General features: G+C 39.7%; 1 protein-coding gene across 1 annotated transcript in view; it reads left to right on the forward strand.

The window, feature by feature from the left end:
* The window catches only part of Ttc27 (tetratricopeptide repeat domain 27), a 167,829-nt gene that overhangs the window by 105,446 nt on the left and 49,286 nt on the right, over positions 1-13,097 (forward strand). The window contains exon 13 of the mRNA XM_076833443.2: positions 2,121-2,348. Coding sequence (XP_076689558.2) covers positions 2,121-2,348 — 228 coding nt within the window. The remainder of the gene's footprint in view (positions 1-2,120; positions 2,349-13,097) is intronic.

Consider the following 13,097-nt stretch of genomic DNA (forward strand, 5'->3'; position numbering starts at 1 on the left):
ATATGAATCACTCAACTTTAAAAGCCACACTGTGTCACTTTCATCATAGTCACAAGCCCACCCAGAACAATCACTCAATAATAATAAAATGGGGGTATAGCTGGAAGCTAGTAGAAGTCTAAACAGAAGATTAAAACATATTCAGTTAACCCAATCAAATTCCTTTCACATAGAACTAATGAATCTGAATTCATCCTACATTACACTTAAGCAATTCTGCAGGAGTAGTATCTACCTATGTTTGATTTTGGTGTGTCATCTTATCAGCTACATGGTAGAGTAAGTTCTTTGAGGTTATCATAGAAATTCCCTGGTTCTCTAACCTTGAAGAATTAAAACACTGAGGGTCATTTTTTTCCTTTGAGCTGTCCTGTGAATTTGGAAGCAGACAGCCTACCTCACAGTTATTTTATTCCCTCCTGGTGTCCCATCACTTGGTATAAAAAAAAAACCTTATATTGGGTGGATGCATTATGATAACTCAAGAATTCTTTTGTGACTGGATACCAAGAACTTTCCATGTTGTCCCCCTTCATGATCACTGCATACTTGCTATGTTCCAGCCAGTCGGATCAGATATCACTTACAAATTTCCATTTTTCTCCAGGGGTACTTTGCCTGCAGTCACTTTTATGCCCTGTTACTGTATTGGTCATTATTTAATTGTATATCATAAAATCCACTGTAATTTGCTAAAGTGGAAAGAAATAACATTAAGTGAATTTGCCTTCAGAATTTCTGGGGTAGTGTGTATACCAAGTTTTAGTGCCATGTCCTCCAGAGACATTGCTACAATCTGTTGTACATAATTTTGGTTAAATGCATCTGTTTATGGGTGACCTTACTGGAGTTATGGTTAGATATATTAACTATTGCATTATTTGTGGATAGAGGAATTATGTGCATTATATTCTAAAACCTCGTGTTTGTTTTGGCTATTTGGGACTTAGAATTATTTTCCCTTAGAAACTATTTTATAACTTCTGATTCCATTTTCCTACTAGGCACGGAAGCCTACATCATCCACACTGTGTCACAGATGCAGAAGAGCCAGCATCCAAAGACACTTCAGAAGCACATCCCTGCTTTAAAAGATTTCTCAAAAATTAGACAGCTTAAGAATTATGGAGGGGCTGAGGTTGTAGCTCAGTGGTAGAGCGCTTGCCTTGCATCAGTGAGGCACTGGGTTCGATCCTCGGCACTACATTAAAAAATAATAAATAAAAGTTAAATTCTTTAAAAAAATAATTATGGATATGTCCAGCCTAGAGGAAATCTAAACTGTTGACTTTTAGATTACTCAAGGATGGCTTTACTTGGTCTCTGCACCCACTTGGCAGTCTTAGCATCTTTGGTGCTACTACTATTTGTGTGAAGGTATTATTCATGTGTGAAGATGCATAGTACGTTACTCCCATGTTTCTTGCTGTCTGTTGAAACTTATCAGAAATAGCGTTGCAGACATGGATGTGGGAAGTGGAGGACTAGTGGCAATGAGCATAGAATTAGCTTGAGTGATGAGGTGACTCTGAATTTTGGACATATGGGAATAGAGCTTAAGCCCCTGCAGTGTATGGAGGATGACTTTTAACGTCTAAAGTGAATGGACTGTCTGGAATTAGATAGCTCCTGTGCTGGCAAGCTTGTGAGGTGAGATGTGGTAGGTTTTTAGCAATGCCTATTGAATTGTGCCCTGTGACTTCTTTAGTAAATTCTCAGCAATCCCAGTCTTCCCAAGCACAATTGCTGTTGGGTAGAGGTAAATTAAAGGCACTACTCTAATAAATCATCACAGTGGTGTCACTATAGAAAGGAAAAAGGGCTCATTAGGCTCATTTTTCTGATATCATGAAGTGTCTTGGTGTCTTTCTTTGGGATTTCAGAAGGTCAGGAAATCAGGACTCACCTGTTTCTTCTTGTTCCTTTTTTACCTATATACCATATCGGTATATTTTCCCATCAGGTCTCTCTTATGCAGCCTGTGTCCTACCTAGATGCCTGGAATGATCAAGTAATCTCAAATGTCAAAAATAAAATTTTGGATCATATGGAATAAAGGATGTATATAGGCTAAAAATAGTTACAACGAAGCACTTTCATTATTTCTGTTGTTGTTTCAGGCAGAAGAAATCCTCAGGCAAGAGCTGGAGAAAAAAGAAACACCAAGTTTGTATTGCTTGCTTGGAGATGTCCTTCGAGACCACTCCTGCTATGACAAGGCCTGGGAATTGTCCCGGCACCGCAGTGCTCGGGCCCAGCGCTCCAAAGCCCTCCTTCATCTTCGGAACAAGGAGTTTCAAGAATGTGTGGAGTGCTTTGAACGCTCAGTGAAGATTAATCCCATGCAGGTGAGAACCCCAGGTGTACTGTCCTCCTGAGTACCTGTTTCTGCCCTAATGACTGGTGAGTGTCACCTGGAGACCTAAGGACTTAGGCTGTAATCTACTTTTTGCTTGCCACCAATGGTGGACAGTGGTTTTTCTCTTATTTCTGTCACTTTAGCTTTATATGTTTTAGTTGTTGATAGACCTTTATTTTATTTATTTATATGTGGTGCTGAGAATTGAACCCAGTGCTCACACATGCCAGGCAAGTTCTCTACCACTGAACTACAATGCCAGCTGCTGTCACTTTAGCTTTTCTGGTGTTTCTTTCTCTTATCTGTCTTTAACTCTAATGCAGTTATTAAAAGCACACCATTTTGAGCAGCTATTCAAGGAAGAAAATGAATGAGACTCAGAACTGTCAGACTTCACAAGCAATTACTGAAGTCAGTAATATAAGTAGGCCAACATATAGAATGAATCGATGATAATTTAAAGGGATAAAGTGTATATGTAAATAAATATGAATGCTTCTCCTTCTTAAAGTTTGAAAAGCTAATACAAAAAGGGTCTGGATCTTTAACGTAAGTGACAGGATAAGTTCATAGGAGAGGACCTGATTTTGAGGGGAATAAGATTAACCTTATTTCATACTTAATAATATTCAGTTAGTAAAAATGATTTTATTATCAGAAAGTCATTTTCTTCTACCAAACTATTTGTAGCTGCTTTGTCACTTTATCACTGCACATGTAACTGTCAGTCAAGGATCGTGGCAAGCATGCGCATTAACTTGGTATTATTCTAGTTAAATTATTTAGTTATAATTAGCTACAAATGATTACTGAGTACTTACTATGAGCCGAGTACCTCTTTTGGCATTCTGCCAGTGTTTAAATCCAGAGATTTTGACTTCAATACTGACACTTTTCTTTTATTATAGTAAAATAGCATATAATTTACCATCTTAGTGTCTTCTAGATATACAGTTCAGTGGTGTTGAGTATATTCATATCGTTGGACAACCAGTTTCCAGAATTTTTTTTAAAAAAATTTGTTCTTTGTAGTTATACATGACAGTAGAATGTATTTTGACATATCATATGTACATGGAGTATAACTTCCCATTTTTGTGGTTATACATGATGTGGAGTTACATTGGATGTGTATTCATATAGGAACATAGGAAAGTTATGTCTGATTCATTCTACTGCCTTTCCCACCCCACCTTCTTTCCTTGCCACTTCCCCCTGTCCAATCTGGTGGACCTCTATAGTCCACCCCCACCAATTGTGAGTGAGCAACTGCGTATCAGAGAGAACATTTGTCTTCTCTTTTTTGGGGATTGGCTTATTTCACTTAATACGATAGTCTTCAGTTCTGTCCATTTACTGGCAAATGCCATAATTTCATTCTTCTTTGTGGCTGAGTAATATTCCATTGTGTATATGGAATGTATCACAATTTCTTTATCCATTCATCTGTTGAAGGGCACCTAAGTCAGTTGGTTCCATTGTGTAGCTATTGTGAATTGAGCTGCTATAAACATTGATGTAGACACATCACTTATAGTATGCTGATTTTAAATCCTTTGGGTATAAACTTAGGAGTGGGATAACTGGATCAAATGGTGGTTCCATTCCAAATTTTCTGAGGAATCTCCATACTGCTTTCCAGAGTGGTTGCACCAATTTCCAGTCCCACCAGCAATGTGTAAGTGTATCTTTCCCTCCCATATTCTTGCAACATTTATTGTTACTTGTATTCTTGATAATTGCCATTCTGACTGGTGTGAGGTGGAATCCCAGTGTAATTATAATTTGCATTTCTCTAATTGCTAGTGATGTTGAACATTTTTTCATATATTTGTTAACTGATCATATTTCTTCTGTGAAGTGTCTGTTCAGTTCCTTTGCCTATTTATTGGTTGGGTTATTTGTTGTTTTGATGTTAAGTTTTCTGAGTTCTTCATATCTGTCCAGTACCTTTTCATATTTTAATAAAAATTGAAATTCCATATCCCTTTAACAATAACTTCCCACTTTCTTTCCTCCAGCATGGAAAACCACCATTTACTTTTGATTTTATGAATTTAACTACTTTATGTACCTCATAAGTGCAGAACTGCAGTAGTTGTCCTTCTGTGACTAGTTGATTTACCTTAGCACAACATCCTGGAGACTTATCCAGGTTGCAGCATGTGTCAGAGTCTCTCCTTCTGTAATGCTTCATACTATTCCCTTCTGTGTATGTATTGTATTTTGTTTATCAGTTTACCTGGTAGACATGTGGCTTCCACCTTTTGGTTCTTATAGTGCTGCTATGAACATGAGTGTGCAGAAATGGTCATTTTTAAACAGGGTAGACTCAGGACATGTCTTTTGCATTGAAAAAAAATCACAAGTGCCTTTTTGTATGTGTGATGTTGAGGATGGACCCTGGACCTTGTGCTTGTGAGGCAAGCACTTTACCACTGAGCTATATCCCCAGCCCCAGCAGTGCATTTTTTTATGGCAGATTGATGGGATTGCTTACTTTCCTCACTCCAAGTAGTGAATATATTCAGAAACTTCCAAATCAGGCAGCTAGTAAAATACCAGGAGAAGAGAGTAGGACTGATGTAAGTACCAGATAGCAGCAGCTATTAGTGGGTGGTTTTGGCAGCAGGGATGCTTAAAGCATACTTAGGTCCTAGTTTTTGTTGACAACTGGGGATGATTTTGTTCTCTACCCTGCAAAAGGCATTTGACAACTTCTGGGGACATTTTTGGTTTTCACAGTAAGGGAGGGAGTATGGGTGTGTGCTTCTTATTGGCTTCTAGTAGGTGGAGACTGGGGATACTATGCTCATAATGCATGGCATAGCCCCCCAGAGCAAAGAATTATCTGGCTTATGTCAGTAGTGTCATGGTTGAGAAACTCTGCCCTAACTTGATTACCACATTATTATTATTATTTTGTAGAAAATAGAACTAACTCAAATCAGTATTATTAAAAGCTTATTTTTCCAGGGTTAGGATGTAGCTTAGTGGTAGAGTGTTTATCTAGCAGATCCAAGGTCCTGCTGAGTTCAATCCCCAGCACTGAAATTTTTTTTCTTTTCTTTACTTTTTTTTTTTTTTAAACTTTCTCAGAAAATTATTCTGCTTATCTTAGTAGCCTCTGTCCAGAGTGCAGCTAATCACAGGTTCTGTGTGAGTGAAGAAAATGAATTCCCTCCCTTGGCCTGCCGTAGTTTCGGTTCCATCAGTGGCAGGCATCTCACAGATGAATTGTTCTCTCGAGCTCTCATCTAGTCCAATGGCTTTAAATACCATCTGTAAGTGACAACTTCCTGGAAGCTCTCCAAATTTTATTTTCAGTCCTGTCTTCTCCCCTGAACTCTAGATTCCTATATCTGCTCCCTTAATCTCCCCACTCATTACTCTAACTCAGCATTTCCAATATCTGAAATGTTTCCCCCTCCTAAAACCTGTTCCTCCCAAGCTTATCCCCATTCCTGTGAACAGCAGCCTCAATCAGCGGTGAAGTAATCCTTGATTCTTCTTTTCCCCATGCCCTATATGCAATCCATCAGCAAATCCTAGCGCATCGATCTTGAAAATATGCCCAGACTTCTTCTTAGCCCCTGCCAGTGCCTGCTGCAGTCTGGCTGGGCACAAATCACAAGCCACTCAAACAGGAACAAACTTTATTTCCGAACTCCACCAGCACACTCCATACACGCTCCCCAGGAACCTGTCTCTCACGCCACCCACACAACTCCTCCAGGCACACACCACACCAACTGGAAATCCCTCCTCCGGACCTTCCCCAACCAACGCGGACCCTCCAGGAATCCCCGCGAGAACGTCAAAGTAGCACGAGAACTCCAAAGCAGCGGGCGCCCTAGGCAGCAAGAGCCGCCCCATTGCCCGACAGTAAAGGTCAGATATATGATACAATCAATCCAGCATCACAGCAATTATATACAGCTTAACTCAAATCATCATCTCAATGGTTCGCTGGTGTCACCTTTCAAACATTCCCTCTGTCAAATGCCAGGCGTCATTCTGACCAGCCGTGGCTCTCAAAATCTCCCCCCTTCTGTTTAATTAAACAACAAACAATGTGGCTTAGGGACCGTGCCTGTATGGTTGTCCAATACTACATATAGTTCTTACCCGTCATCGGATGAGCTGACCTCAAGGCGTCAGCCTCCTGTCTTATGTTGGTACCACTGCAATTGGATCTTACCCGTCACTGACTACCTGTCCAGCATACAGCCATACTTGTGGATAGGCCTTTGCACCATTGGGGGAGTGAGGTTCTTTGTCTCACCTCTGTTGGCCTCCAAATTTGGCATTGGTGCCAATGGGGGGGCGGATGAAGTTCTTTGCCTCACCTCTGTTGGCTCCCAAATTTGGCCTTGGTGCCAGTGCAGGGGTGAGGTTTTTTGCCTCACCTCTGTTGGCCTCCAAATTTGGCCTTGGTGCCAGTGGGGGGGTGAGGTTCTTTGCCTCACCTCTGTTGGCCCCCAAATTTTAGACCATCACAAGCAGAAGGGAGGAGGATACAGAAATGCCATGACACCAAGCCAATTGACAGCTCCTTTTGAAAAATTGTTCCACCGGTAACACCATCAGCAAAGATACTCCAGCACTTCCACAATTCGCTGCACCAACAGGTAGTTCACAATGCATACAAGTGATACATAGTCCAGGCAAGTTCTGCAAGCAGTTCAAAGCAGAGGAATCTATTAATATGTTCATTTCCTCCCAAAGTAAATCGTCATCTTGATTGAGCATCACTTGTTGAGTTACATTATTCATTGATGCATCAGTTTATACAGTTTGTTGTGATAGCTATTGCAGAAGCTGTAGTTTGGTTTTATCTTTGTCTTCATTGGCATTGGGATGAAGATAGGAATTCTGGCAATGATGGCTAAAAAAAAAAAAAACATTCCAGCAGGCACTAAAAGAAAGCAGTTTTCTAAACAATTTAGTATCATGAATAGAATTAGATATAATGAAAAGGAAAGGTAAAAGTAAACAAACAGATCTGTTAACCTCCTTTTTTGTTCACATATTAAAATAATCCTCAACAGCTGTTTACCCAATTTAAATTAAACCATTTAAATCACGTGAATAAAAAAAATATTTGGATCCATTTTTTCATGAGCGTTCCTCATATATGATATATGGACATACGCACATACAGACATACAACACAAAACACAAGTGTGCACACATAACATATATCACATAAGACAATAGTAAAAGCCTTGTAGCTTTACACAAGTGAAATCTCCACTGCAATGTTTAAAAACTCCAGTCAAAAAATAGAACTGATCAGAAAAACATTAACCTAGGTCTGTATGAGCTCAAAAAATAAAATAGAACTTCATGATGTGGGAAAAGGCAATAATAAAATAGATATTGAAAAAGGCATCTTGGTTACAACCTGGGTTTGACTCTTCTTTGGATATCCCATCCTTTTTCCTGTAACTTGCATAATGGGTCTGAAGGTATTCCCACAAGCAAGCCTCACGGTTTTTTACATTTGAAATAGGCTTTAATGGTGTTCATTATTCATAGCCTCCAGTTGTGGGAGAAGCACTGTTGCAGATGTAAGGATATCAGCTGTTATGGATTTGAACCAAGTCATCTTCTTTTTTTTTTTTTTTAATTATTTTTTTTTTTTAGAGAGAGAGAGAGGGAATTTTAATACTTATTTTTTAGTTTTTGGCGGACACAACATCTTCGTTTGTATGTGGTGCTGAGGATCGAACCCGGGCCGCACGCATGCCAGGTGAGCACGCAACTACTTGAGCCACATCCCAGCCCCAAGTCATCTTCTTTTTGTTCTGTAGAAATCGCTTTAGTTAGTCTCTCTGGAATCCAAATCGGCTGCTGTTCTCTCTGTGGAAACACACAAACAGAACCCCGATTCCAGACAATCACTGAGTCAGGACCTTTCCATTGTCCTGTTAAAATATCCTTCCAAAGTACCTTAGGCTTATGTACATTTTTTTGGATATATATGCCTTTCTGGAGCACTAAGCCCTGATGAATCCAAATTTTAAAAGTTTAGAGTAAAAAGGGTTATTTTAAGTTTATCTTTGGGGATATATATATATATATATATATATATATATATATATATATATATACACCCCTTCCGAATTCCCTCTTTTTGCTTTAATAAGTACATTTTAATAGTTTGATGAGCTCTTTCAACTATGCCTTGTCCCTGTGGATTATATGGGATTCCTGTTATATGAGTAATGCCAAATGATGAGCAAAATTGTGATGAGGTAGAAGTATAACCAGGACCATTATCTGTTTTTAACTGTTTTGGAACGCCCACAGTGGCAAAATTTTGTAAGCAATGAGCTATGATATCTTTAGTTTTTTCTCCGGCATGAAGGGAGCCCATCAAAAATCCAGAAGTATCAACTGTAACATGCAAATATTTTAATTTTCCAAATTCTGGCAAGTGTTTGACGTCCATCTGCCAAATATGGTTAGCTATCAATCCTCTAGGATTGACTCCAAGATTAACTTGTGGTAAAAGGTCACACAATTTTGACATTGTTTTATTATTTGTCTAGCTTGTTCCTTAGTTATTTTAAAACGCTTTTGTAAAGTATTAGCATTGACATGGAACCTTTTATGAAAATTTACAGCTTCTTCTATTGTAGAGAAAATATGTATGTCATGTGTAGTTTTATCTGCTAAATCATTGCCCAAACTAAGGGCTCCAGGCAATCCTGAATGTACCCTGATATGTCCTATAAAGAATGGATCTTTTCTGTCCCAGATTAGGACTTTGTGTAGTGGAAAACAAAGAGAAAACAGTAGAGGGAGGGGAAGTCCTACCAGCATCTTCAAGGGATACTATAGCATTAACTATATACTGACTATCAGAAAATAAATACAGAATCTTTAAACATCACAAAAGCTTGCAATAGTGCATTAAGCTCTACTTTTGAGCTGATTGTTTGGGTACTAAAAATGTAAAAGTTTGATCAGTGGTAACTACTGCTGCTGTACCATTATTTGACCCATCAGTGAATATATTTGGAACATTCATGATAGGTGTTTTTCTTGTCATTTTTGGAAAAACTATAGGATGAGAAGACCAAAAAGACAATAAAGGGTTAGATGGTAAGTGGTTATCAAATGTAACATTAGATTTACATATGATTATTGCCCAAGTATTTAACTTATTAGCTAACTCATCAATTTGATCCATAGCATATGGAATAATAATTTTATTGGGAAAAATTCCAAACACTCCCTTTGCTGCTTTTATTCCTTTGAGTATCAATTGTCCTACAGCCTCAGGATACCTAGTAAGAATAGTGTTAGAAGAATAAGATAAATGTATCCACAATAATGGACCTTCTTGCTAAAATACTCCAGTAGGAATATTTTTTGTTGGTAGTACAATAAATAATAAAGGCAAACTTATATCAATTCTACCCAAATGCATATTTTCCATATATGTTTCAATGATTTTTAATGCCTTTCTTGCTTCAGGCGTTAACATGCGGGATGAATTTGGATCTGATGGACCTTTTAGGATATCAAATAAAGGTCCCAACTCTCCTGTTGGTATGCCTAGATAAGGCCTTATCCAATTTATGTCTCCCAATAACTTTTGAAAGTCGTTAAGTGATTTGAGTTGATCTACTTGTATTTGAATTTTTGGTGGACGGACCATGGTTGAGGATAATAGAACTCCTAAATAATTAATTGAAAATTTAATTGTACTTTATCTATTGCTATCTCTAGATTATAATTTTTTAATAAGTTTGTAAGTGTGGCATAACATTCTAGCAATGTGTTTTTATCTTTGTGTGCTAACAATACATCATCCATATAGTGAAATATTTGTAGTTCAGGATTTTGATTTCTAAGTGGCTGGATTGCTTTGTTAACATAAATTTGACACATAGTTGGGCTGTTAGCCATCCCTTGAGGGAGTACTTTCTGTTGAGAGCCACAGCCGAAGGGGCCCCAGCAAACTTCCATCTTACACATCTCCAGGAACAGGCAACTTAAAACAAAAGTGAAGCAAAACAAAAGAGCAATCTTAAAATGGCTACCCATCCTCTCGCCCTGCCCTCAGGGGCGAGCAGTTTACTTACCCTCAGTCACTCCCCGTACGGGCCACCAAATGCCGCCGTCTGGCTGGGCACAATTCAGGAGCCACTTGTCAAAAGAAACTAACTTTATTTTTAGAACCACACACGCCAAACAAAACAGCTCCTCAGGAAAAGACCCTCAGAGCCCAACTGCCACCACCGGCTTCCCACAAGCCACACTCACACCCACCAGCCTCTTCACCTCCCCCCAATCCTCCTGCCCTTGAGGCCGATTGGCTAGGTCGCATGGGCGGAGCCAAAAAAGTCCCCCAATGAGCAGCTCCGTGGTCTGAAAGGGCAGGGAAACAGCCTAATGAGCATCACCGCAGAGGAGCCAATCAGCTAGGTGTTGCTAGATGTTGCTGGGGCCTCTGTGAGCCAATCATCAGCTGGTAGTCTGAAAGGGCAGGGAAACAGCTCAATGAGCATCTCCAATGAGCATCACCGCAGAGGAGCCAATCAGCTAGATGTTGCTGGGGCCACTGTGAGCCAATCATCAGCCGGCAGTCTGGAAGTTTCCTGGGGCCCCTTCAGCTGTGGCTCTCAACAACTTTCCATTCATATCTCTGATTGGGACCTTCATGATTCAGTGCAGGGATAGTAAATACAAAACGTGGACTATCCTCAGGATGAATTGGAATTGACAAAAAAACAATCTTTAATATCTATAGCTAAAACATACCAGGTTTTTGGCAAAGCAATTGAGGAATCCCCGATTGAGCAGGTCCCATAATAACCATCTCATTATTAATGACTCTAAATCTTGCAGTAATCTCCATTTACCAGATTTCTTTTTGATGACAAAAATGGGAATATCATGGGGAGATACGGAAGGTTGTATATGTCCCTCCGCTAATTGTTGTTTGACCAGGTCATGGGCTCCTTGTATCTTTTCTTTAGTCGGGGGCCACTGAGGAACCCATACTGGTCTTTCTGATTTCCAAGTAATTTTTATTGTCTCAGTGACCCCTTCTGAAAACCCATTCCATGTCTATTTATTCCTTGATCTATTTGAATTGGTGCTGCTATACCTTGTTCTTATTCTCCTAATCTTTTTTCTTTCCTAAAACCTTGTCTAGCCCTAATAGTGGGCGCATTTGGATTGATGTTATTTGTTAATGTCAAACCTAATTGAAATAGGACATCTCGTCCCCATAAATTTATAGGAAGATGATCCAATACATATGGCGTATAGTTCCTTCACATCCTTCAGGATCCTTCCAATCTAATACCATTGCACTTCTATGGGGATTAGTTGCCACTCCTAGGCCTCGAAGTGTTTGAGTGGCCTGTTGTAATGGACGCTGTTTTGGCCATTCTTGACAAGAGATGATGCTAAGGTCTGCACCTGTGTCCAGTAGCCCATTAAATTCATGTCCTTGAATATTTAGTTTTAGCATTGGGCGAGAATCTAAATATAAAGACAGCATAGCCCAATCTACACCTTTGGAGCCTAATCCCCTGGAACCTCTTTCTGCAGTACGACTGGAAAATTTATTTATCATGCAGGCTGGGTTTTATTAATAACTGTGCTATTCTATCTCCTGGTGAAATTACTGATATACCTCTTGGAGAACTAGCTATAATTTTTATTTCACCTTCATAATCGGGATCAAATACCCCAGTACTTATCATAAGTCCTTTTAGAGTGGAAGTACCCCGTCCCAATAATAAGCCTACTGTTCCTTGGGGAAGAGGTCCTTTTACCCCTGTGGGAATGATTTGAACTCCCATCTCTGGAGTTAGTTCTGCTCTGGCGGAGGCGCAGATGTCATCCCTGTGCTCCCTCTGGTTTGTCTGATGAGGGATCTAATGGATAATGTGTCCTGGGCACTACCCTGATGGTGTTGCTGGGTTCCTCCATTGCCCCGTATATTTGTGGTTTTGGGCCCCGAAGCATTGGGCCCCCCTGTCCATTTTTTGGCAATGGAGCCTGATGCTTTTCTCCACGATATCGTGGGTAAACACCTCGTCCTTGTCCGTTTTTTGATAACGGAGTACCCTCTCTGTTGGTTTGAGAACGGCATTCATTAACCCAATGTCTCCCTCTATGGCATCGTGGGCAAATACCCGGTATTCTACTTCTTTGATACCTAGTTTTGTTAAACCCTCCTCTTATGGGGCAACTCCTTTTAAAATGTCCTGTTTGTTCACAATTGTAGCATGTTTTTGGCCTGGCATCTAAAGCCTGTTGTACTGCAGCTGCCAAGACTTGCTCTTGTTCATTAATGTCTCTACCTAATTTAATATATGTGTTTAAATCTTCATGTTTCCATAGTATAATGGCCTCCTTGCACCAACGATTTGCTTGTTCAAAGGCTAGCTGTTTAATTAATGGCATTGCTTGCTCTGTATCCCCCCAAACTCTGGTAGCTGTTTGAATAAGCCTATCTACAAATTCAGCGTAAGGTTCATTAGCTCCTTGTATTACCTTAGATAATTGACCTTGTAAATCTCTATGTCCTTGTAAAGTCTTCCATGCCCTAACTGCATCTGCAGCAATTTGTGAGTATATAGCAGGATCATATGCAATTTGTTGCACCTGACCCTCATAAGGTCCTTTTCCTAACAACATATCTAGATTTCTCTGAGGATAACCAGCTGCTGCATTTCGCCTAGCTGTCTCCGTGCAAAATTCCTCA

Source organism: Callospermophilus lateralis, chromosome 14 (assembly GCF_048772815.1).
Source record: "Callospermophilus lateralis isolate mCalLat2 chromosome 14, mCalLat2.hap1, whole genome shotgun sequence".
NCBI lineage: Eukaryota > Metazoa > Chordata > Mammalia > Rodentia > Sciuridae > Callospermophilus > Callospermophilus lateralis.